Source organism: Beta vulgaris, chromosome 6, assembly GCF_026745355.1.
Source record: "Beta vulgaris subsp. vulgaris cultivar EL10 chromosome 6, EL10.2, whole genome shotgun sequence".
NCBI classification, from domain to species: Eukaryota; Viridiplantae; Streptophyta; class Magnoliopsida; order Caryophyllales; family Amaranthaceae; genus Beta; species Beta vulgaris.
In genome coordinates, this window is record NC_079207.1 from 64,654,942 (window position 1) to 64,679,408 (window position 24,467).

A 24,467-nucleotide genomic window follows, 5' to 3' on the forward strand; every position below is an offset into this window, starting at 1 on the left:
TTATACTACTTGGCTCAGCCCGTCTGACGAGAATATTGGGTCAGACGGTCTGACCCAATACTTTCACTTTAAAGATATAAACGGACAAAAATATGACTTAAATACCGAGCAAGTTTCACTGAAAGCAAAATCCAACTATGTTCCAAGTTTATTGATGTTGAACATGTGATTAATGCTTCAGGAACTTCCTTTATTGTCTGCATAAAACACCATTGCTATCGAAGCTATTGACATCTCTTCGTATTAATGAACCTGGCATATATGCCCAGCAGGTGCCTTAAAGGAAGGAGGCAACGATTCTGAGCGACGTAAACTTAAAAACCAAGTACTTTCATTTGTCATCAACAAAACTATATTGGGTCAATAATCAGTAACGGGTGAAATCTATCAGAAAACTGAAAATATCTAATCTGAGCTATATAGAATTTTAGCAAGAACTACAAATTTAGCTTGGAACATCATTCCAGCTTTCAATTTTCGCCATACCTTTTACATCGTACAGTGCAAGAGATCTATAGGGAGGTATAGCAACTTCAATTGCCTTCACTATGAAGTTAATCATCAACATAATCGCCCGGTAATCGCGTGATGCAAAACCTGACAATAATTAACAGCAGAAGCACCTTAAACCCTGGCTTCTTTCTTTCTTTCTGTGAATGAGCACAGATCAACTTCTATGTTCCAATTACATCTTCAAGACTGCTGGCTATACAAATATACACTTTCCAAAGTATAAATACCAAATCCTAACCCTCGGCTTATAATACTAGCCTAAACTATTTCTCCTCTGAGTTAAACCGGTTCCAAGCCTCCTGTGCAATGGAAGAAAGATTGTAAGAGAGTTGTACAGAGATGAAAGAATGTTAAGAGTTGTACAGAGAAAAAAGAAGGTAAGAGAGTTGTACAGAGTTAATTTCGATGCATATTATATAATGGAATATCAGTAAGGCTAATAAATAACAATCTTAAATTTCCTCGTTAACATTCTTTAAACCTCGAGAACACTCACAGCAGATCAAGAAACAAAATTTCATTGATGATGACACCGACATCTAAGGGTGAATGCAGACATATAAATAAAGATAGTGCCACCATGAACTTTAGTTACCACACCCCAAAATTTCTAACTATAGAGGCTAGACCCATTGTTATGCAAGCGGATAATCCAGCGTAACATTCGGAGTTTGGACTATGCCATAAGAAAATTTTAGTTACAACATAATTTTATTTTGGACGGGCGGGAGCTGGCGGTGGGGGTGAGTGGACAGGGTAGTTCAGTACTTCAATCCCAGAAATAATATTATTGTTTTACCTCCAAGTTCAGCAAGGATGTTTTGACTGTTGACAGTAGGCATAACTACTTCACTAGTATGATAGCATCTAATTAAGATAAGAAGCATAAAAGAAATATACCTTTAGGAGATCAAAAACCTTTTCACATACATACTTCTGTTGGATACTTGCTCCGCGCTGTTGTAATTTATCTGGATGCACGCAAAGAGTAGCCTTCCTGTAAGCTTTTTTCACAGCAGCAGCAGTTATAACTTCTGTGAGAGGAATTGGTTGCCAACCGCTATCAGGTCCGAGAATCTGCCATTCAAGAAAAGATAAGATAAACTGCAACTACTTTGAGCTACATGCCTACATAACTTAAGCTGCCACTAGTACAACATTTAAGAGGAGATTAGGAGAATCAATGGAATGAACAATATCTAGAAGTAACACATTCAAAAACATATAAACTAGGCCAAGAAATGAATATCAATTCTTGATAGAAAAACTACAATTTATATTTCTTTGACCCAATCTCCACAGAGCTTTCTCAAGAAATATCCAGCATCAGATCTGACGCTGATCTAAACTATAAAGTGTCCACACGAATTTTTGGTGCTAATCTGAACTAAAATTAAAGTGCATGTAACTATGTAAGAATCATACAGCTACTACGACTTTTTGGTAGCGGGTAAGACAACAAGGTCTACAGGTCATAGTGATTTTAATGGATTAAAAAACCATAACCGAGCAACTAATGATTCTGAAGATCAACAATTTGACGTCTCTTTTCTTTTCCCTTTTGATTCTCTGTTTTAGCTTTCTTTATAAATGCTAATATCAGGATTCAGGAATCAGGACCATTTAGTCCAAAGAGAAGCAAAGTACACATAACCCACATGGCCAGATAAGGAGCCAACAATGCTGTTAGAAGTATTTGGAACAAATATACATCAGTTAGCCTTTTGTGGACACAAACAGTCAACGCATAGAAGAAAGTTGGATGATCTAATTGTCTGAAGTCCTTGCCAATCTAAGCTAATCAATCCCTAACCACAGTTCAGACGTTGATTAGTCTACTTAAACATAGATATAAGAAATGTATTGAAGGAAAAATTGAGGACCCATCCAACCCTATAAAGACTGTAAGTTAGCATGCATACATATTGTAGTGTTGATAACAAAGCTCGCAAGTTGCCTTCTTTGCCACTTGACCATCTTTTGATATCGGCATCAAGAGTTTCCGCTAATCTCTGGTTGAAAAGGAGAAGAGAGGATGATGAGAAAAATTCGATGCAATTCACCAAAAACAGAGTTATCTCAGTAGGGAATATAAATACTCACAGTCCTCTCAGCTTGTTCCTTTTGACTGACAAGGTCGCGCATATTTTTTTCTGCAAGTGCTTTAGCCTGAAACATCCAAACAAAGTTTTAGCGAGCTTCTAGAGTGCAATTAAAATTATAGAGGGGGGCGGGACTTACCACCCGTTCTACTGTTCGACGGTGTCTCTCTAATCTGGCCTTGCATCTCTCTGCTGGTTCACTATTAGCTACTTCAAACCTCTCGCTAGTCTGCAAGCCCATTTGCACACAATGAGTACACACATCTAAAGAAATGAAAAATCGGCATTGAAAGAAATGACAAGAATATACTCACTGTGGGGAAAGAGCTCTGCCTCATGATCACATCTCTCTCAGACAAATACTTTTCGGAAACAGATCTTTGCATTCTTTCTCGTGCCTCAAAAGTAGCCCTCTCAGCCATTGCCTTTTCAATGGCCCGTTGACGAGCTTCTGCGTTTGCTCGCTCTGTCACAGCGCGCTCCGCCCTTAGTTTGGCTTCTGCTGTCTTGTCAGCTAATGACCTCTCCCTTGCCTCAGCACATGCCTTCTCTAACCTCTCCCGGGCCTCGGCCATTGCTCTTTGCCGTGCTTCATCTGTCGCTTTTTCCAGAGCAGCCCTTTCAGCCCTGTCCCGTACATCTGCAAATGCCCTATCACGAGCTTCACGTACTGCTAATTCAACTGCCATTCTATCCTTTTCCCTTTCTCTTAACCTCTCTCTCTCTTCCTCAAGCTTCTGAAGTCGGTCTTTCTCCTGTTCTATCTCCTTTTCAACTTTCTCTTTTGAAAAGCTATTATGATTAACTATCTTACCCTTTCTTTCAACGCTTTGGCCAATATTAGGGAGGTGAGATGTCTTCTGGAAACTATCCTTCTCCTCGCGCAATACAGTATGAGTTACTTCTTCCTTACCAGCATGCTCATTAAACCCATGAATTCCTTCAGCCAGTGTAGATCTAACCTTTTCCTCTTGGTCAATAAGAACCTGGCCCTCTTCAGCTAGATTTCCTTTTCCTCCTCTATCAACATTGAGATCCTTCACCAGATTGGAATCAAAGGGTAATCGTACACCTTCATTTTTCTCCTCTTTCATAGTTTTCTCATTTCTAATACATTTATTACCTGTCTTTGTGTTATTTTCATTTAGATCAACTGTCTCTGAAGCCTGCATTTTTGTTCCCTCAAGCTCACAGTCATTAAGACCGACCTGAACAGTAGTAGGTTCTGTTTGTCTTCCATCAATCAGGACATCTGCAGTTGTAGTTGCCTCCAAGTAGCTTTTTCCATCTGAAGGTGTAGGGCCAATTTCACCATATTCTTTCTGAGCATTCTCTTCCTTGAAGCCATCAGCTTTCCTTTGTGGCTTCTCGAGTTCAACATCCTTCTCATAGAAATTAGTCCCATTAGATGACTTCAAATGTTTTTCTTCTATAGGCAGCTCCATATCTGGGGAGCTATGGGGCTCTTGGTCCTCATTCTCACTCTCAAGCTTTATGTGATTTCTGTGTACACCCTTCTGATCTTCCTCGTAACCAGTGTTCTCATCAACTTTCCCACTTCCTTTTAGCTCACATGGTTCCATAGATGCATGTTCCACATGCTCCGACTCAGTAGTCTTCTCGAGCTTATCTCTATATTCATCTTGATTCTGATTCTCTTCTGAGATTTCTCCGCAAGACTCGTCTGATCTCTGCTCATGTCCTCCTCTTACTACAGTTTCTTGAACTCCATAGTCACTATCATCTCTCTCACACGACCCTCTCATTTCCTCTACCTTGACTTCAGAAACCCCTTCAACCATGCTCCCATGAGGACCTTTTGTATTTCTATCAACCTGCTGGCTGTGAAAAGCCTCACTTTCCTCCTTATGCTCTTCTTTCTCCAGTAGAATCCTTGATCTTATCCCAGCTTCCTCTTTCTGCAAAGCCTCACTGGAGTTTTCCTCCACATTCTGAGCTTTAAAAAGTGGAAGTTCATACATCTCTGGTTCATTCATTAACTCAGGCTTCTGCTGTCTTGGTTTGTCCTGAGACACACGCTTCAGCGTCTTATCAGGCTCCCCAGGCCCACAAATCACTCTCTCGTGAACTTCTTGCGCCACCTTGACTATTTTCTCATAATATGCTTGTCTTGATACCGCTTTTGTTGGTTTCAGCCTTCGCCTATTTTCTACTGTTACACAAGCCTCTTCTGCGGAATTTGAATTTTGATCATCACCGCCCTGCAGCTTAGTTGCTCTCTTCTCATCACCAATACTATTAGGTGGCTGAGGAGCTACTCCAGTGTCGTCAGTATTTACAAAATCATAATATTGCCTAGCCTCAGTCCATTGACCAGCTACATCAGTAAATGCAGTATCTCTAGAAAAGCTACTTTTCTTTTTGGGCTTTGTCTCAGCTGGTTTTATCTTTGGTTGTTCAACAGGCAAAATATCAGGTAAATTCTGGGAGGCATGTTTAACATGCCTAGTTTTAGCTGAATTTTTCATCTTACTAGGACCTCCTCTATCACTTGCCGGATGCACTCTGGTCTCTCCATACAAAACCTCATCATGTGTCCCTTGAAGATTCTCCCCTCCATATACATCAGTCTCCAAATGCAGCTTGCCACTGTTCTGAACTTTGTCCTTTCTGTCCCTCAACTCTTTCGCAGCTTTAAGTTTTGCTTCCGCTCTCTCCATTGCATCTTTCATAACAGCAGCAGAAGCTGCTGCAGAAGAGCTTGCATCCACCTCCATATCATAGGATGGTGGTAAGGTATCATCAAAAGTTGTGGAGCCAAAATTTTCAGAATCCATAGGATTTGAATTCGGCTTGGGAAAACTTTCATTCCTGTCTGCCAGAATGGGTGGCGGTCTTGACGGAGGTGGCAAATGTGATGGTTCGGTTCTGAGGTTGATGTCAGATACAGATGCAAATGTAGAATTCATATGAGATGTACTACCACTACATTCTTTTCCAGATCTCCGGTCACTTCCATTCGATTTCAAACCAGTGTCATCATGTGAAGCTTGGGATATATTTTGCCTTGTATGTTTTTGTGCAAGATCAGATGGAGAAGCCACGCTAAGGACAATGTCATCACCTACTGGTGAGCACTTTTCAGCTGCCATGTCTCTTAAAGATGTGGCTTCATTGACCACACAAGTATATCCAGGCACATCATTAAGTTGAGCTACATGCATCGAGTTAGGCATAAATGTGTTGGTTCCAGGATTGACTTTATGGTAGGAAACATTAAATTGTTTGCTTTCGGATGGCTGATGAGAATTTTCACTTGAGAAGCACTGGCTCTTCTCAGAAACAGCAAATGGGTCTGAATCATCAGAAAGAGACTCCGTTCCAGCTGGGGTCCTGTCCATAAAAAGGAGAAGCAAATGAGTCAAGCAGCTAGTTATATTTAATTTCACAAAAGAAAACAAAAGGATCGGTGAAGGAAATACTTGCAAGTGCAATGGACTTGTCTTGTACCAGAGAAACTCCACACCATCTCAGAAACCAGATAAGTATGTGATCCATTAAGATCACTACAATACGTGCAAAGCTCAAATCATGCTACATTACAGCCCTAACTCATGGTTCAAACCACGAAAAAGTTAAACACTAAAACTTATCCGTTCCCGAAAAAAGAGAGTCTGACCAAAGACAAGTCCATTTAATGTCATCTTAACCAACAATATGTGGAGTAATCCGCCAAACATATATGTGAGTCATGCTCCCCCTTTTTGTTAAACATGGGACAAACTCATATGTGGACTTTAATCTTAGAACAGTATTTTTAAAACTCCAATTCAACCAAACATAAAAACAACATAAATACAAGCAGAGCAATATCAAATTCAAATACCCCTGTTCCTATCTTCTAGTGCCCTTAATAAATTGGACAGAAGGAGAGTTAGGGTCTGTCCAGTATCGTGTTTTGGTTTCCACTTTCCGAAAAGCAGAAGATGTAGTTTCCAGTTTTCCATAGTCAGTTTCAACATTAACATATTTACTACAAGGATGACTAACTTTAAGTTCATTACACCTCTTATATCATTTGACTTTTACATTTATAAAACTAACAACTGAAACTAACAATGATCCCTAACAGGCCTTAAGTTTCTGTTTTTGCAAAAGAAGGAGATAACAAAACAGCTGGATCTTAGAGCTCGAAATTCAGCTACCAGAAGCAAAATGTTGCCAATTACTGGAAAAAATCAGGACTTAATATTTGACCCTATGACTTCATATAGTTTCATTTTGTTTACAAAAAATGTCACTTGATGTACAAAGTTTGTCCACCTCGAAGACAAATTGCATTAACCAGAACCAAAAATGTTAACAATTACAGGAAAAAATCAGGACTTAGTATTTGACCCTACAACTTCATATAGTAACATTTTGTTTACGAAAATGCCACTTAGATGTACAAAATTTGTCCATCTCGAAGACGAATTGCATTTTCTCCGGAATTTTGAGCACGAAATTCAGCGAATCAGAACCAAAATTATTAACAATTACAGGAAATAATGAGGATTTAATATTTGACCCTATTACTTCATATAGCAACATTCTGTTTACAAAAATGCTACTTGATACGTTGTACATCTCGGAGATGAATTGCATTTTCTCCGGAATTTCGAGCAAACCAGAAGCAAAAAAGTTAACAATTACAGGAAAAAATATGAGGACTTGAGTTTGACCCTACGACTGCTTATAGTGACATTTTGTTTACGAAAATGCCACTTGATGTACAAAGTTTTCTTGGAGATGAATTGCATTTCTCTGAAATTTCGAGCTAACCAGAAGCAAAAATGTTAACAATTACAGGAAAAAATATGAGGATTTAATATTTGACCCTACGACTTCATATAGTAACATTTTGTTTACGAAAATGCCACTTGATGTACAAAGTTTGTCCATCTCAAAGATGAATTGGATTTTCTCCGCAATTTCGAGCTCAATTCAACTAACCAGAACCAAGAATGTTAACAATTACAGGAAAAAATCAGGACTTAGTATTTGACCCTACGACTTCATATAGTAACCTTTTGCTTACGTAAATGCCACTTGATGTACAAAGTTTATCCATCTCAAAGATGAATTGCATTTTCTCCGCAATTTCGAGCTCGAAATTCCGCCAACCAGAATCAGGACTTAATATTTGACCCTACGACTTCATATAGTAACATTTTGTTTAAGAAAATGCCACTTGATGTACAAAGTTTATCCATCTCAAAGATGAATTGCATTCTCTTCGGAATTTAGAGCTCAAAATTTGGCCAACCACAGTCAGGACTTAATATTTGACCCTACAACTTCATATAAAAACATTTTGTTTACGAAAATGCCACTTGATGTACAAAGTTTATCCATCTCAAGGATGAATTGCATTTTCTCCAAAATTTCGAGCTCTAAATTCCGCTAACCAGAATCAGGACTTAATATTTGACCCTACGACTTCATATAGTAACATTTTATTTACGAAAATGCCACTTGATGTACAAAGTTTATCTATCTCAAAGATGAATTGCATTTTCTCCACAATTTCGAGCTCGAAATTCCGCTAACCAGAATAAGGACTTAATATTTGACCCTACGACTTCATATAGCAACATTTTGTTTACGAAAATACCACTTGATGTACAAAGTTTATCTATCTCAAAGATCAATTGCATTTTCTCCACAATTTCGAGCTCGAAATTCTGCTAACCAGAATAAGGACTTAATATTTGACCCTACGACTTCATATAGCAACATTTTGTTTACGAAAATGCGACTTGATGTACAAAGTTTATCTATCTCAAAGATGAATTGCATTTTCTCCTCAATTTCGAGCTCGAAATTCCGCTAACCAGAATCAGGACTTAATATTTGACCCTACGACTTCATATAGCAACATTTTGTTTACGAAAATGCCACTTGATGTACAAAGTTTATCCATCTCAAAGATGAATTGCATTTTCCTCGCAATTTCGAGCTCGAAATTCCGCCAACCAGAATCAGGACTTAATATTTGACCCTACGACTTCATATAGTAACATTTTGTTTACGAAAATGTCACTTGATGTACAATCTCGAGCTCGATTTTAGCTAACCAGAACCAAAAACATCAACAATTACAGAAAAACAACAACAAACAAACAAACAAACAAAAAGGAATAAATGAAATTACCACGCTTCATCAGAGGAAGCATCATCAGCATCGCAAAACGAAGCATCACAAGGTGGAAAAAGTTGATCGAAAGGAAGAGCGAAATCAACAGCATTAAAAGAACCGAAAACCTCAGAATAATCGAAAAAAGCAGCAGCAGAATGAATGTCGTCAGAAATAGCAGGAAGATCAAGAACAGGTATAGAAGAAGAAGAACGAGAAGAAGAAGAAGATGATCTAAAAGCTCCAAATATTTCAGAGTAATCTTCAGCTCGAGGAGCTAAAGTAGAAGAAGAAGTAAATTTAGGAGGACCGCCGAAAACGTCGTCGTATGAGGTACTGAAGAATCCGCCATTGTTGAGGAAAGAAGACGAAGAAGAAGAAAATGGAGGAGGTTTCTTTTTGGAAGAAAATGTAGGTGGTCTTGAGTGAGAGTAAGGTCTTTCCATGGAGGAGAGAGAGTAGGGTTTTTGGGAGTTTCTCTCTCTAAAAAATAATGGTAAATGTGTTACTTTATGGATTTGTATATGTATACCGCTTTATTATCTGGAATTTGTGTTTTTCTCTCTCTTTGTTTTTTTGGGGGTTCAGACTTCAGAGGAGCGCGCAGGTGGTGGGGATTTGGAGAAAAGAGGGAGGGAAATGAGACTGGTGGACTGGTAAAGGTGAAACAGGTATATTAGGGGAATTTTGTGATGTGTATATGTGGTGTTTGCTTTATTGGGAAATTATCTATGGTAACCCTATATTTCTGTATATGATATACTTCTTTTGTTTTAAAATAATTGCACCATTTAATATTTGGTTACTATTTTCTTCGTCCTCTATTAGTTTATCCCTTTCTTTTACATAGAATTTTAGGAGGAATAGTAATATGGGGCATACAAAGAGAGAAAAAAGATTATTTATACTTAAAGTTGAATATATGTGTGATGAAAAGTTTGTCGTCCCATTCTAAAAATAGCAAAAAAAAAAAAAGGGGTAAACTAATAAGGGACACCCTTAAAAGGAATACGGATAAACTAATAGAGGACGGAGGGACTATTTATTAATCAACTTTAATAAGTTTTCTCTTAGCATTATATAAGAAAAAACATAGTCAAGTAGGATCTTGTTAGATTTATCTTAATACGAGAATTTCAAATATCAATTTTTTTATAATTTTTACTTATACATAATTAGAGATATTAACATTTAAAAAATCATCTTGGCAAACGTGAAAAGGCAAACAATGCAACTATTTTGAAAAGCGGAAGTACTTCGTCCGTTTTTTTAGATAACTCGTTTTGACTTTTGATGCTATTAACATCTATAACTTTGACTATTTTTCTGATTTATACTTAAGAAAAAATACAATCATGTGGGATGTTGTTAGACTTGTCTTGATGTATATTTTCATAATATCAACTTTTTGTAATTTTTGCTTATCGATAATTAGATATATAAAAGTTTAAAATAGTGCATTGGCATATGTGTATAAGGAAAACTAGTCAACTTAAAAAAAAAAAAAACAGTGGTAGTACTCTGTTGGTTTAAGTTGTTTCTTTATTTTCTTATTTTATGTGAACTTATTTTATAGTAATTATGAAATCTTGTTGAGGTTTTTCTATGTTATACCCTTGTGTTTTTTTCAATTTGTACATTGTACTCAACTTTTTAAAAATTTCACACGATACCCTCAAACTTATTACCTTTTTTAATACACAATGATCGTATCACTCATTATACCTCATCAATTTCGTTTACTTTTTATAATCTAGTGGAACTAATCTGATTTGTGAATATTCCCATCAAGCATTAAACTATGTATAAGTAGAGATGGCAATGGGTAGGATCTGGATATGGTCCTCTAGGATCCAGATCCAGATCCGTTTTTTAGACAAGGATCCAGATCCTACCCAGATCCATTGGGTAATAAGAATGAAGATCCAGATTCAGATCTGCATGGCTCCTACGTATCCGGGTCCTAAACGGATCCAAGATGGATCCTTATCTATTTTGTTCAAACTACCTAATTTTCACATTAATTAAAGATTTTTAATAATAAAGTCATCTAACATCAACCAAAAATCACATTTAATTTCTGAAAATAACCATTGCAACCATTTACTACTATTAAATATCAAACTGAAGATTAATCAACTATTTCTGAAAGATCAACAATTATCAATCGATTTTTCGAACTCAATAATCCAGTAAATTGCACATTAGAACAATAATTCGAAGTTCAAGCAAAAATTTGTTATTACATGTAATAACTAATATTATAATATTGAATAATAATATTATAAAAACGGGTAAATGGATCTGAATCTGAGTAATTATTTAGGACCCGGTCCATTTCCGTTTTTTCCAAAGAGGATCCGGATCATACCCGGATCCATAGGGTCCAAAATTTGAGGATCCAGATCCGTAAAAGTTGGATCTGGATCCACGAATTCGGATAGGGTCCATTACCCACTGCCATCTCTATGTATAAGCTAAACTACTCTCGATAAATCAAAAAAATTAAACGGAATTAATGACATATAATCAGCAGTAGCCGGTAGGGGGAATCGTGTATTAAATAATATAACCTTGAGGATACCGTGTGAATTTTTTAAAAAGGTTTGGGTATAACGTATAAATAATTGAAGAAACACAAAGGTATAACGTAGAAAAACCTATTTTATAAAGTATTAGAACTTATCTCTATTACATAAGGGAAGGGGGAGCAACGGTGTCCTCTTTTGAACTGACTATTTTGCCCCCCTTCCCTTTCTAAATTATAAAAGGAATCTCAATACCAAAATGGGGGTCAAACAAAGCCACTGCAAAATTAATTTTCAACAATCACTCAAAAATCACTTATATGAGAAAATTTTACAAATCACTTATAGAATTGAGAAAATCACGTTGTAAAAATCACGCAAACCACTCAAATGATCAGGAAATTTTACAAAAGCTAAAAATTAACTTATAAACTAAAACTAATACACTAGGACGTCAATACATACAACAACATTCACAAAATTCACTTGCAAATCATTGTTCTCAAAAATCATCATCTCTATTATATTTGGGAAGGGGGGAGCTATGATGTCCCCGAACGAATAGACTATTTTACCCCTTTACCTTTCTAAATTACAAATTCACTTACAAATCAAAGGGAGATTCAAATAAAAATACTGAAAATAAAATTATAACAATCACTCACAAGTCAATTAAAATCATAAAATTGCATATATAATTTACATTATACAAATCACTCAAATGAGTAAACTTTACAAAAACTAAAAAAATTAACTTACAAACTACAACCAATACACTACAACGTCAATACATACTCACAAAATTTTGACTTGAAATCCAAGTGTCCACTTTCTTCACAATATATGAAGTAGTATACTTAATTCAAAAACCAACTAAAAAACTATATAGTATTAGAAATCATAGATAAATTCAATAAAATTTCTATTTTGTTCATAGAATTTAACTTTGAAAAGTAAACAAAAAATACTGGTGAGAGACTTAAGTGACAGAGACTAAACCAATAAATTATATAATTAAAAACAATTATACTCTGTATGTTTAATGTTCAAATTCTGACTTTTACATACGTCAAAAAAATTCGAGTTTCTGTTTTAAAAAAAATTCAAGCACGCATCGCGTGCAAAAAATGCTAGTTTTATATAGTGTTAAGACTTATAGAACTTATTTTGACTTATTCTTTGAAGGAAATGACTTATCTCGTCTTGCTAGAATTTATAAAAACTTATTGGACTTATTGTATGAAACTAATAAGAACTTATTCGACCTGAAACAAAATATTTAGCATAATGCATCCTTGATTTATACTCCTTTTGTTCACTTTTAACACAATCGAATCAGAATTTACTTGCATATTGACATAATAGTCGGAGTTTTGAAGGGTATTTCAAGTAGTACCGATCAAAATGTTAACTATACCAATTATACCAACCTTATAAATTTTTGAAATGGTATTAGAAAGTATTTATTTAGTATAAGAATTTGTCCTAAAATGCTATTATGATATTATTTTTTTTAACTTTGCCAGATTCGATATTTTTGTAGAATTAAAAGTGTATCAAGAGATGTCTAACTGACATTAGATTTTGCTTAATTGCTACTCTTATAGTACTATAATGTACTCTTACGCAGTGAAGGAGTCACATTAGACCAAGTGGGGTCTCTTAACCTCACTTCAAAATGAAACAATGAAATTTTTTCTTCATAAAATTTTTGGATTTTTCAGTTTGTTCTTTAAAAATTTGACCACTCAACCGCAGTAAGAATTTATTAAAATGATTTTGAACCCATAAAATATTATTGGATCCGCCACTATCCTGATCACGATACTGATTTTACTTTCAAAAGAATATTTGATCTTCTAATTAGAGTCCAAAACAAATGACTAATTAGTGGTTGAGACAATCCCCTAAATGGGCACTATAGATGATGTGTCAACATCTATAATCAGTAGGTTAAGAAATGGCTTTCAATGATTAATACTGAAAAGGATATATTAGGATTAGTTGCTATCCATAGTTGTAGATTAATATAGAATATCTTTCTAATTGGCTAATTTTAGCATTAGAAATTTTGCTGGAGGGAGTAGTAGGTAGATTCATACATCATGCAGAAAGAACGTTATCGAAGACCATAATTTATTGTGCCAAACGAAAAAGGCCAATTCTTGTATGGTGGTGGTAAAATTGTCCTTTTGGTAGATACTATGAGAAGATATTGTCCCCTATGCTTGAGGAATTAGACTCATATCATAGACTGCTCTATATTATGGTGATTTTGCAATTTGTGCAAGAATTAAAAAAAAAGTTGAAAGTTATGTTGGGTTGTCTTGACACTGTTGGGGAACTTGGGGTTACATAATCTAAATATCTAATGTTGATTTAGGGGTTAAAATTGAGGTGCTGTAAATGATAGATTTGAATCCTCCCTCCCCTTCTTTGTATTGCCTTCGTGGCTCATATGGATAAAAGAAAATACTCCATAGTCCCTCTTCCTTCAGAATTTCTATCTATTTGCAATTTGTATGTTTTTTAATGCAGTTTTTGAACATTAAATGGTTTTTAGGTACGAGCTACGCCTCGTATAATCATATCTTTCATTTATTAATATTTTAACTTGAACTAATAATACCAAATATCATTTGGTTTAGTGATTGGAACTTTCATAAGCATGTGATCACGGAATCGAATCTTATACAATGCATTTTTTATTTTTTATTACTATGTTGATTACATAGACTAAAACACTCTAAGGAGAGTGCCACGTGACATTGTTCCTTGTTTAGGAACGCCTTTTAATATTTTTGTATAGATATTAGTACAAGTTATTAAAAGTTGATATTTAGACGTACATATTGACAAAAATTTAACAAGATCGTATATGAGTATATGACTATGTTTTTTTCTTATATATTAGTGAGAATTGAAGGTCAAAGTTTTCGCTCAACCAACCGAGACATGCCAAACATAAAGAACAAAAAGAAATCGATGGAGTATCTTTTCAATCTAATTATCTTATTAGTCAGATAATCTAGGGTCATAGGGGTATGATCTAATATCATATAAATACTAATAATAATAGTAATAATAATACTAATAGCAATAACAATAATAAATACAATAATAAAAATAATAATAGTAATAATAATTGTTATTATTATCGTTGTTATTATATTATAATGATAATAATAATAATAATAATAATAATAATAATAATAATAATAATAATAATAATAATACTCTAATAATCATACTAATTATTATGATACCAATAACAATAATAATAATAATAACAATAATAGTAAGTTCTAAAATACAGGGATGATTTGATCTGATATGATTTAAGATAAGTAAAAATAAGGTGAACTGAACATAACCTAAGTTTGTTTAGTTTGTTCTCTAGGTCCGATATTGAACATTACTATAAATAATCAATCCAAACTTATTTGAAGCTTTTTCGAGTCATATAAAAATTGTTGTAATAATTATTTGCATGACGAATTGGGTAGTTACTAGTTAGCGTAAGGTGTAATCCAGCGTTTAACAGGGAATCTATTTGTTGCATATGGCCTGTGGCCAGCAGTGATGCTTAATGATGTGCCTCAATTAAAATGATCAAATGTCCAAATAATTAAATCAAATACTACGACTGTACTTTATTTGCATAATCTTGTTAGACATTTCAGTTTACCAATTAAAAAAAAAACCCAAAAACTTCCAAACAATAAAGTATTCTTTATTGAAACAAATACATATCAAGAAAAAAGAAAAAAAATCATAATCTAGTAAAAAAACCTTACTTTAAGTCTTTTATAAAGACTGCATTACATGTTTTACAATAAACAATACTTCCTCAGTAACATAATAAATGCAACAAATGAATATTTTATACCTCACAAATAATACCCGTTTGTTATTGTTACTTGTTATGCCTACAGAGGAAGTAGAAAAAATCGTCATTTAAAACCCAAAGTATTTTATTTATGAATAATCCCAATTTCATTGACATACTTCCCAAAAGTTTATCTCTCCCTCTTTTACCGCAAATTCCTTATTTAGACTTAGAGATCAATTAACTAAAGTACTTAATTTTCACTATTAATTGAAGATTATGAAATCACATTCATCATACACTCAAAAGTACCAGGTACATAATTCATCCACAACTGATTGCTCATTTGGAACTCCCTTTTGTATTATATTTTACTCATTTGGTGCTCTCCCTTCTATATATATTTTACTTGTTTGCCGTTCTCCCTTCTCCATATATTTTGCTCATTCGTAATATTTCAAATAAAAAATGAACAAAAAATTAGTTTTAAATATACTATGCTCACAATATGCTCACAATATCCCAATGTAGTGATGTATAATAAAATATCTAGGATGCTGATGTGGTTATTGAAGAGTCACTTCATGAGGGAATCCAAGAAGATAAAGAACTTTTTTATCCACCAAGGAAGGACACAAACAACCGATTGTTTTTCTTCGGCTGGAATTTCATCCTTTTTTTATGCTGAAAATCATGTGAATAAGTGTGGTGTCAACAAAAACATGATCAAGTGTTCCACTTTTATCAACTTCACTTCTTCACCCAACGTCCCAACCAAACAACAACTAGAACATCTCACAAGACAAGATGGCCTGAGCTGAACCTGCTCTGGAAACCTCCTAAGACGGGAATGCTATCTAGCTTACACTACCACTTAGTAATCATCGTGAACTCAATTCAGCAGGGAAATACATCAAAATGCATCAAGCTTTTCACCTGATGTTCATTTTCCAACGTTAATACGAATGATATGTCACGCGTCCTTATCTAAACATGATTGTATGTACATCAAAATCCAAAACAGACATGGAAAAAATGATTACTCGTGGTATAAATACAAGCCAAGCCCAAAACGAGCACACGCCCTGACAAAGGCAATCTCCTCTGCTGCAGCAACTGGGTCAGCAGAATTGGGGTCATTAGCCAATATTGTTCCAGTAGCTTCACGATATGCCTAGTATGAATACAAAAAATAGATCAGAACAACGACGTAGATCAGGCTAGAATATTTTGACAAGAAAACATCAGCACTCTGATATTCTATCATTGAACTATCAATGTGCAAGCACACAAGTGCGCACGATGGCCCGTAGCATTGGGACATGAGCAAACGGGACATTAAGGAAACCAGCTACAGACTACAGTCATGTGAGGACCTTAAGACTTATGACACAATTGATACTAGGAACTAAAAGAAATTATTTTTGATTCAATCCCCGCAGTATCATACAGCTAACTGCCACATAGGATGGACCAGCATAGAGTAGCAAACAAAGGCAACACATTTCAGGTTGACAAGAAAGACATTAGGACAAAACAAGAAATGTCAGAAGGGACAGAAAGTCGTTTTTCCAAGAAGAAAACAATCCCAAAAATAAGGTATCAAGAGATTTCGAAAAATACTAAGGTTTTTCTCATGGGGAGCAATTCTCTACTTAATCTCCCAGAGAATAACAAAATCCTAAAGCCTGCTTTTCCAAAGGTTCTAGCAGCCAAAATATAATTTCCAGTGAAAAAAATGAACACAACCTTTGAGTATACATGGAGAACAAAGAATTATAGATCAGGAAGAAAATACGACATGCATCATAGAAGGCTATTTTATCGAAGTATTGCACTCTGATATCTTTCATAAAAGCAAGATTGAAGCTCATATGCAACAAGGAAAATAGGAGAAATACATATATATTCTCACATCCATCATAATACGTATAAATTCAGTACCTTGCACAAAATGCAGTCAGAACCAGACATCAAAATTCACATCCAATAATATACTCTAATTGAAATGACTCATTTCCTTGAGCGACATGAGGAGATAAAAAAACTTGATTTTGCACGATTATGAATGGTAAACCAAGAAAAGTGCAGCACGAAAAGGATAATAACCCACCTCTCCATCAGATCCTCTTACAGTTACACGGTAGACGACTGTTACGCTTCCATCATCAGAGAAAATAACATCACGTACTTCTCCACACCAACCTACACAAATAGCTATAAACATCAACTATGTTGGGACTTGGGGTACCATGAGAAATCCTTGTTGATACTCCCTATTGGCAGTTTTAAGATTTTAGTTCCATATTTCTTCAGTGTATTAGCATTGAGGCAAAAGTCCAACTTTCAAGAAACCGATAGATGCACTATTACAGAGTGGCACTAAACTAAAATGGCTATTAACTATCTATACACATCTGTTGTCAAATAACGGTCTTTACATTTCAAAGCAAGAGTAAAGTAGCATATAACAGAACCATTTTAGCCCATGGACACAAGCCTCTTTAAAGGCATTGGGATAATATTGTTGTTGTCTAGCATTAATTAACTCCCGCACCAGCATACTGTGCTTATTGACCCAAGGACTACAGGACAATACCAATCTCAAGTCTTTTTACTGATTTGTCTGTCTCCCAAGCACCAGAAAAGAGCCAGCACAAAGCATTATGCATACACTGGTCATATTGGAGAGTAAAATCATCTTCTCCTATTTGATTCATAATCATACCAAAATCCAGAACATACTGATTTGGACTTTGGCCTAGATACTAAAACTATTACCTCCAAAGATTCCGTCGAAGGTACATTTCAAACTTATATAAAAGACATGAGAAAAATGAAGCCAGCAAATCAACGACCAACATGAAATAAACCGAACTGTAATGTAAAATAGGCAAACCATACAACTTTCTGCTCAAACTTATAAATCAACTAAGCAAATTTTCAACTTTTAAAAATTAAAAATGAACACATGCATCAAAAAATTTAATTTCCCTATCTTTTACCTATACAAGGTTAGTCAAAGCTGACAATGCAAATTTGTACGACAGTGAGCGAAGCCATGGGGGCTGGCAGGAGCAACAGATGGTCAGCTGTCAGCACCACAGACGGGTTCATCGCCCCAGATTTTAAATTTACATAGGATTTAAACCCCCAAGAGACTAGAGAAGAGGGGGATTTTCCTTACAAACCCTACCAATGGGGTCTTCTTCAATTAAGTTTTAAAAATAGTCAGAATACCAAAAACTCCTTGTGCATTACAGAAATTGCATAGACCATAATCACCACCCTCAATGACCCCCTTTTTTTCTTCTCTTTCACTCCTTCCCCCCTTTCTTCCCATTATGACATTGAATCCCCCCACATCACCACTATAAAAAAAAGCGGTTAAGAGTTTCATATAGAGGAAAACGATGTATAGAAGAGAAAAAGTGGAAGGTCCTCATATACTCTGTTTCGTCAAAGCTTTTAAAGTTCAAGGCACCACTTATTATATCTCCAAAAGGAGTCCAACCCATATATCCTTTTTCCTTTTTTTTTGAGGAACCTTTTAAGGTCTTCTAAACTTTAACATACTTATGAAATGTAATAAGAAGTCTCAAAACTATATCAGTAAGATTGAACTTATCCAGTCACCAAGAGAATGATTAACAAGGTTACAAGCCAGAGGTGAGGAAGAGATACGCTTGCTTTGGACACTCATTTACACCAACAGGATGGAGTAGACTGAGCCAAACTTTCATCTCCAATTATTGTCCTTACGACTTGTACCTCCATTTCCTTATGGCAAGTGTTAGATGCTCCTCCACACCCAATTTTTACATATCATTCTCAACTCCCTCCCTCCAAAGTCACGTGGCTTTACTCCTTGGAAAATCTCCATAATCCTGACTTCCCACTACCCTTAAGGTCGACGTCTCACATACACAAACCAACTTAATTGGTTTTCTTTATCTAAGACTAGCATGATTAAATTTGCTTTTTAAATAGCTACCCATCTCTTGTAGATGGCAAACCGGTTTTCTTTATCTCATCCTCAATGTTCGAAACTTTAACCTTCTTCTCAAATATCTCATTTTGAGTTTAATCTCTTAAGATGTTCCCACACATCCATCTTAACAAAACCCATCCTGCTATCCCTATCCTTCATTCCTTCTTATATGATCATCCCTAAACATCCACACTCCACAATCCTATAGAGGTACGCTATTGTCACACAATTTCCCAATTGATTATCTATATTTTAGCTAGACTAGAGTGTATCGCATTATCCTCAACTTGGTCAATATATCCATTCTTGTGTAAATTCAGCCCATACTTAAAACACATTTTTGGGTAACTCATAACCATCCCATGTTACTAACATACACCGCAATATCTCGTCCTCGATAGCCATGTTAGTTCATCTATTACTGATATGAAAAGTAAATGACTTAATGAAAATCCATGAGATAGTCCAAACGTAATAGGGAAGCCATTTGTAACTCCTTGACAAATCCACCCATCCTATGGATTTAACTTGTACCAGAAATCCAATCAAGTTGTTTTGTTATGTAAACTTTGTTTTGAAAGGGTATATGATCATGTATCATAGAACATTTTCCAATTTGAGTACAAAAAAGTAGGGGTTTTGCTGTTTTGCAATTCTACTCCAACATATTCTTTCTAGCTAAAAGACTTACATTAAGGTGAAACACTTTCTCCGGGTTGTCTATTTTAGTGGCGTCTTTGAGCAATTTGGTGGACAAGACACCTAATATATTAGCTGTGTACACAACTCATATGCTTCATTATGACTCTCTTGTGTTATTTATATGCAAGGCAAAATATAGTAATGTGGAATCTTTTTAGATTCGTCTCATTATATATTTTCAAAATATCAACTTTTTATAATTTTTACTTATACACAATTAAAGATATTAATGTTCAAAGTTGTGTGTCGGCAACGTGCAAACTAGAAATGGTAGAAGTAAAAAAAGACAGGAAGTATACCCTTAACAAAACCTAATGAGAGATCCTTAAAGCATCATAAAAGTGCTCGCTCTTGCTTCGTCAAAGCGATGACTGGTTTTAGGTAACCTTGAGAAGATTCTGTTGGTACTAGTAGGTAACGTCCTAAAGCTATAAGACTTGGCTAGGTTCATCCAGGTGTGAAGTTGGCTCCCCCCCCCCCCAGTGCACATAAGTGGTCCTCCTAGCTTTCCTTATAAAAGTAAAGCTGTTGGGAACCTTATCATGGAGATGTTCAAGAGGGCGATGGATAAAATCTAAGTTGTTCGTAGCCTCAATTTATCATTTGGTCTACCCAATAACTTTGCCTATATTACCATCCCCATTAGTGTTGCAAATAAGTCGAGAATTTAAGTGGATCAAAGTGAAAATTGTCCCTAAAAGACATGGATAGCTTTGTTATAAAGCCTCATAATGAAATGGCTGTGAAGATTAGCAAATGGAGACATACTCTAAGAAGAAAGTCATCCGAGCAAAATATTTGGTGCGGTGGATGACCTAGCTCTTTACTAGAGTGGCCTCCCTTAAAGATGCTATGTGAAATAATACTCAAAAGCATTGGGAGTTCTCCTCTAGATTTCTCTCAGGAAACAATGTGTACCCCAATCAACTTTTAAAATAATTATCAACCTGATGGGGAGGATTCTTTAGTGTGGTCATATTTTGGAGGAGGTGCATTTTCAGTGAGAAAATTCCGCAACACTGTTGAAGGAGTTGTAACTCTGACTTCCCTTTCAAAAACATTTGAAGGTAGGTGCGGTCCTCCTATAGTATGTTTCTTTGCTCCTTGAACATATTCTAGTGGGCAGCTAGAAAATGTATGATCCCTACAGAAGATGAAATCATACAAAGGATTCGCCTTACGCACATATGTTGGACATTTGAAGATGGACTCCTTGGATGCTTTTATTGGCACATTTTAATTTTTCCCATCTTTGTTTTATATTTGTGTATGATGGCCTGGCAAAGTGATAGGTGTAATGGCAAATTTAAAAATGAGGTCAGCAGAAACCAATAGGAGCAATATGACTTGGTGATGTACATGAACGGGGTAGGAATCGCAGAGTTTTGAAGGAATTGCCTAGTCAAAACAAGGGTTTAAATTCTACTTTTATATGGATCTTGTATAGTTGAAGACATGCACTTCATGGAATCTATATTTGTTTTTGCAGATAAGTCACGTGCAAAATTCTATAGATAGAGAGGGTGTCAGATTTTGCCTACTTTTTTGGTTTGAGAGAAGTAAATAATCTTGGGGGGTAACATTTATTTACCTACCCCAAATCCTATCCTTTTAGTATAAATATATATTACCACTCATTAGAAAAATTTCTTTAAGTCCATGATCTTGCACATCACTATCCAAAATTAAATGGAAAAACAATGCACACAGTATAAAAACAAGCCTATTGTTACCAATTTTAGTGAATCAGGCTTTCTTTCTACTTTCGACTACAATGTAAAATTTTACAAACAAATATGTGAACACAGACCATAGATCAAAGTTTAGCACATGGACATTATTAAACTTGATGTTAACCCGTGAGATTCCCCTTTAGCTATTCTTAGCAGGATAACAAGATGATTTCTCCTACACGCAACGGCTTTGTGCACATGTAAATTGATGATGTAAATAGTGCAAGAGAACATTAGCAACTTTTTCATTGAAGATAGAGAAGAAAGGAGAGACATTTTGGAGATTTCCAGAAAAACTGGAAAGAGAGAGCAAAGAAGTACTTAACAATGAAGTACATAGAATTTGAACACATAAATTAATGAAGACAATGAGCCCTTAGTGACTCACATCAATTAATGAAGATAATGAGGCATAGCTTTTAAACATATAGGTGGGCTTTTGAACATTCTGAAAAAACTTCATTAAAACACATTACTGACACATATCTTCAAAATCTCGCAAAACCTTTTAAACATAGACAAGAAACATCGCATTGGCATTGAAATAGACCAACCCATTAAGAATGAAAAAAATGAATTTTGAACAAACATGTAAACATTTTAATCATGGAGCAAATACGCTTTATTACAACACAAGAGCAACAACAAACACATTCTCCACTCATCTTCAAACTTGTGATATTCTTCATAAAATCCATTACCACTTTATAGGTGGAATTGAGTGGGAATATAATATTGCAAAAAATTTACATGTTTGGAGATGAGGAGAGAATTTTCCTTGCAATTTGCAAATTAGTCCTAATTTCATTATCATTACCACCATATAGTACCGCCCCACCAAATAGGTTGTAACGATTTCTAATTCACTCATTTGGGGGGGAACTTTCAAGTTTTAATCTGTACTAAGCAAACACTTGATTGGACTCAATCCAGAATTTCAAATCCAATCTCAGTTTCCAAACACAGCATGATATCATTCTAGACGTTAAGCAATAAGACCATGTTTGGTTCAAAAGTTTTGGACTCTAAGAAACATAATCAAATACCTATTCTCTTTCTTATTGTTTGGTTCCCCTAGTTTGTTACTTGCCCTTCTAACAAAATCCATTTTATAGAGGTAATGGTTTCATTTCTCCTTCCATTTCAAAACGTGAACCCAACCAAAGGTAATAAGTTCTGACTTTCTATTACCATTCCACTCTTTTATTTGATTTCATTCCCTTTTCATACCATGACTTGAACCAAACATGCGGTAAATGTTTAAAGTAGGTAGCTAACAATACGAAAAGCTAAAAAAAGAAAAGGATGAAAGAGGTTACGACACCTGGGGCATAGAAACTCAACATCCGGTTAGCATGGTACCTGAAAATAGCATATTAACATTAACAATATATTAAACCATGAACAACTAACCTAACTTTCATTAACCATATTTTCACAATATATATATTGGATCTATTTAGCAATACTAGCTAAAAAGAAGCTGAAACTGATAAGGTATAGCTGAAACTAGTAAGGTAGCTTGTTCATTTTAAGTACTTCCCGAACACCCCTAATTCATTTTAGCACCTCCTCATTCTAAGCAACTCAATTCGACTCCCAATAAGAGCCAATACTACTAACCTAGCTTGCCTAAAACTCCTTTTTGATAATATTAACACTAGAATTCTAAACACATTACAATTCCTGATACACACTATAATGGTTTTGTTCGCCCATACTAGCTGAAACTGATAAGGTATAGCTGAAACCGATAAGGTAGCCGATTCATTACAGGTACCTCCCGAACACCCCTAATTCATTTTAGCTCCTTCACCCATCAGAACCAATACAACTACCCTAACTCGCCTAAAACTCCTTCTTAATAACATTATACACAATATGAAACTTTCCTAAACACACTACAATACTACACACACTAAAATCCCTAAAATACCATACAAAATCAATAATCAGATCGAAACAATGCGCAACAAAATTGAAAAGAAAGAGAAAAAAAACGAAGATACCATGGAATAATTTTGGAATTTGGTTTGAGGATATTATCAGGAATCCTCTTATTAAGATCTCGAAGGATCTCAGCAAGTGGTCGAGTAATACAAGAAGCAGCTTTATCAAGTGGTACAACATAATTAGAGTTTGGAACTCCTGTCTTTTTTGCTTCGCCACCACCACCACTACTACCACCGGCGCTCTTGTGATCTATAGCTGCGACGATGAGGTGAATCCGCTTGTAAGACGGTTTTACCGGAAATGATAAGAAACGGTTTGACGACGACGATGAATAATCTGGTTTTATGAGAAATCGATCATCGATTTTTGATGAAGGTGAAATTGATTTGGAGAAAAGAGAGGCATTTTGGAGTGCCATTACTCTAATTATGATAAAGATGAAAGCAAACAATGCAAAAAGCTAATGGCTGACTTTGTTTATACCTACTACTACTATGGGTTTATTGATGGTTTGAAGTCGTACAAAGTATATGTTTCTATATTCATCCACGGTGGAAGATGGATGGATGATGGTTGGAAATGGAATTTTTTTTTTTTAATGAAGTTGGTAGGACGAGGGATCTTATCGAATTGACACTATGTACATGTATAACCAGTTTGCAAAAAGGAAAGAGGAATAAGGGAAACCTCACGCCAGAGAGCTCCTAGGAGATTTGATTCAGGTCAAATCTTTACCACTAGGCCAAGTCTTGCTTGGTGGATGATGGTTGGAACTTGGGAATGTGATTTTCTCTTCCATATTCCCTCCATCTTATAATATACTTTAGACGTTTTCTTTTTACTTGTTATATTTTTCATATATGGTGTTTCTTTTTACCTGCTATATTTTCTTATTTGGAATATTTGATCTATCATAAAGTATTAGTATTATATTTGTTTTTCTCTTTTTTCACCCAAAAGTATTCACCTTTCTTCAT

General features: G+C 35.2%; 2 protein-coding genes across 3 annotated transcripts; both read right to left on the reverse strand.

Moving 5' to 3' along the window:
* Positions 1–314: 314 nt before the first annotated feature.
* LOC104897447 (auxilin-related protein 1) lies at positions 315–9,408 on the reverse strand. 2 transcript variants are annotated; one of them, XM_010684324.4, is made up of 7 exons: positions 8,773–9,408; positions 2,930–5,969; positions 2,755–2,844; positions 2,617–2,682; positions 2,436–2,525; positions 1,414–1,590; positions 315–812 (listed from the first exon to the last, which is right to left on the reverse strand). In XM_010684324.4, exons 1-7 carry the CDS (start codon positions 9,198–9,200, stop codon positions 777–779), a joined length of 3,927 nt encoding a protein of 1,308 aa, XP_010682626.2. In that variant the 5' UTR covers positions 9,201–9,408; the 3' UTR covers positions 315–776. The 2 variants fall into 2 exon arrangements, with proteins under 2 accessions (XP_010682626.2, XP_010682627.2); XM_010684325.4 differs by lacking the exon at positions 8,773–9,408 and adding an exon at positions 6,059–8,746.
* Positions 9,409–16,020: 6,612 nt separating this feature from the next.
* On the reverse strand, positions 16,021–24,084 carry LOC104897449 (hypothetical protein). The gene is made up of 4 exons (XM_010684326.4): positions 23,547–24,084; positions 22,862–22,899; positions 17,225–17,316; positions 16,021–16,285 (listed from the first exon to the last, which is right to left on the reverse strand). Exons 1-4 carry the CDS (start codon positions 23,906–23,908, stop codon positions 16,151–16,153), a joined length of 627 nt encoding a protein of 208 aa, XP_010682628.2. The 5' UTR covers positions 23,909–24,084; the 3' UTR covers positions 16,021–16,150.
* Between the last annotated feature and the right edge of the window lie 383 nt (positions 24,085–24,467).

Bases quoted from the DNA above. Each gene is read 5' to 3' on its own strand.
- LOC104897447 (XM_010684324.4), bottom strand. From the start codon at position 9,200: ATGGAAAGACCTTACTCTCACTCAAGACCACCTACATTTTCTTCCAAA. The intron at 5,970-8,772 runs GTAATTTCATTT...TTTTATGGACAG, and splicing joins GCTTCCTCTGATGAAGCGTG to GACCCCAGCTGGAACGGAGT. The intron at 813-1,413 runs GTATATTTCTTT...TCCATTGCACAG, and splicing joins AGGTTTTTGATCTCCTAAAG to GAGGCTTGGAACCGGTTTAA.
- LOC104897449 (XM_010684326.4), bottom strand. From the start codon at position 23,908: ATGGCACTCCAAAATGCCTCTCTTTTCTCCAAATCAATTTCACCTTCA. The intron at 17,317-22,861 runs GTGTCGTAACCT...CTATTTGTGTAG, and splicing joins GTTGAGTTTCTATGCCCCAG to GTTGGTGTGGAGAAGTACGT. The intron at 16,286-17,224 runs GTGGGTTATTAT...TATTCATACTAG, and splicing joins TAAGAGGATCTGATGGAGAG to GCATATCGTGAAGCTACTGG.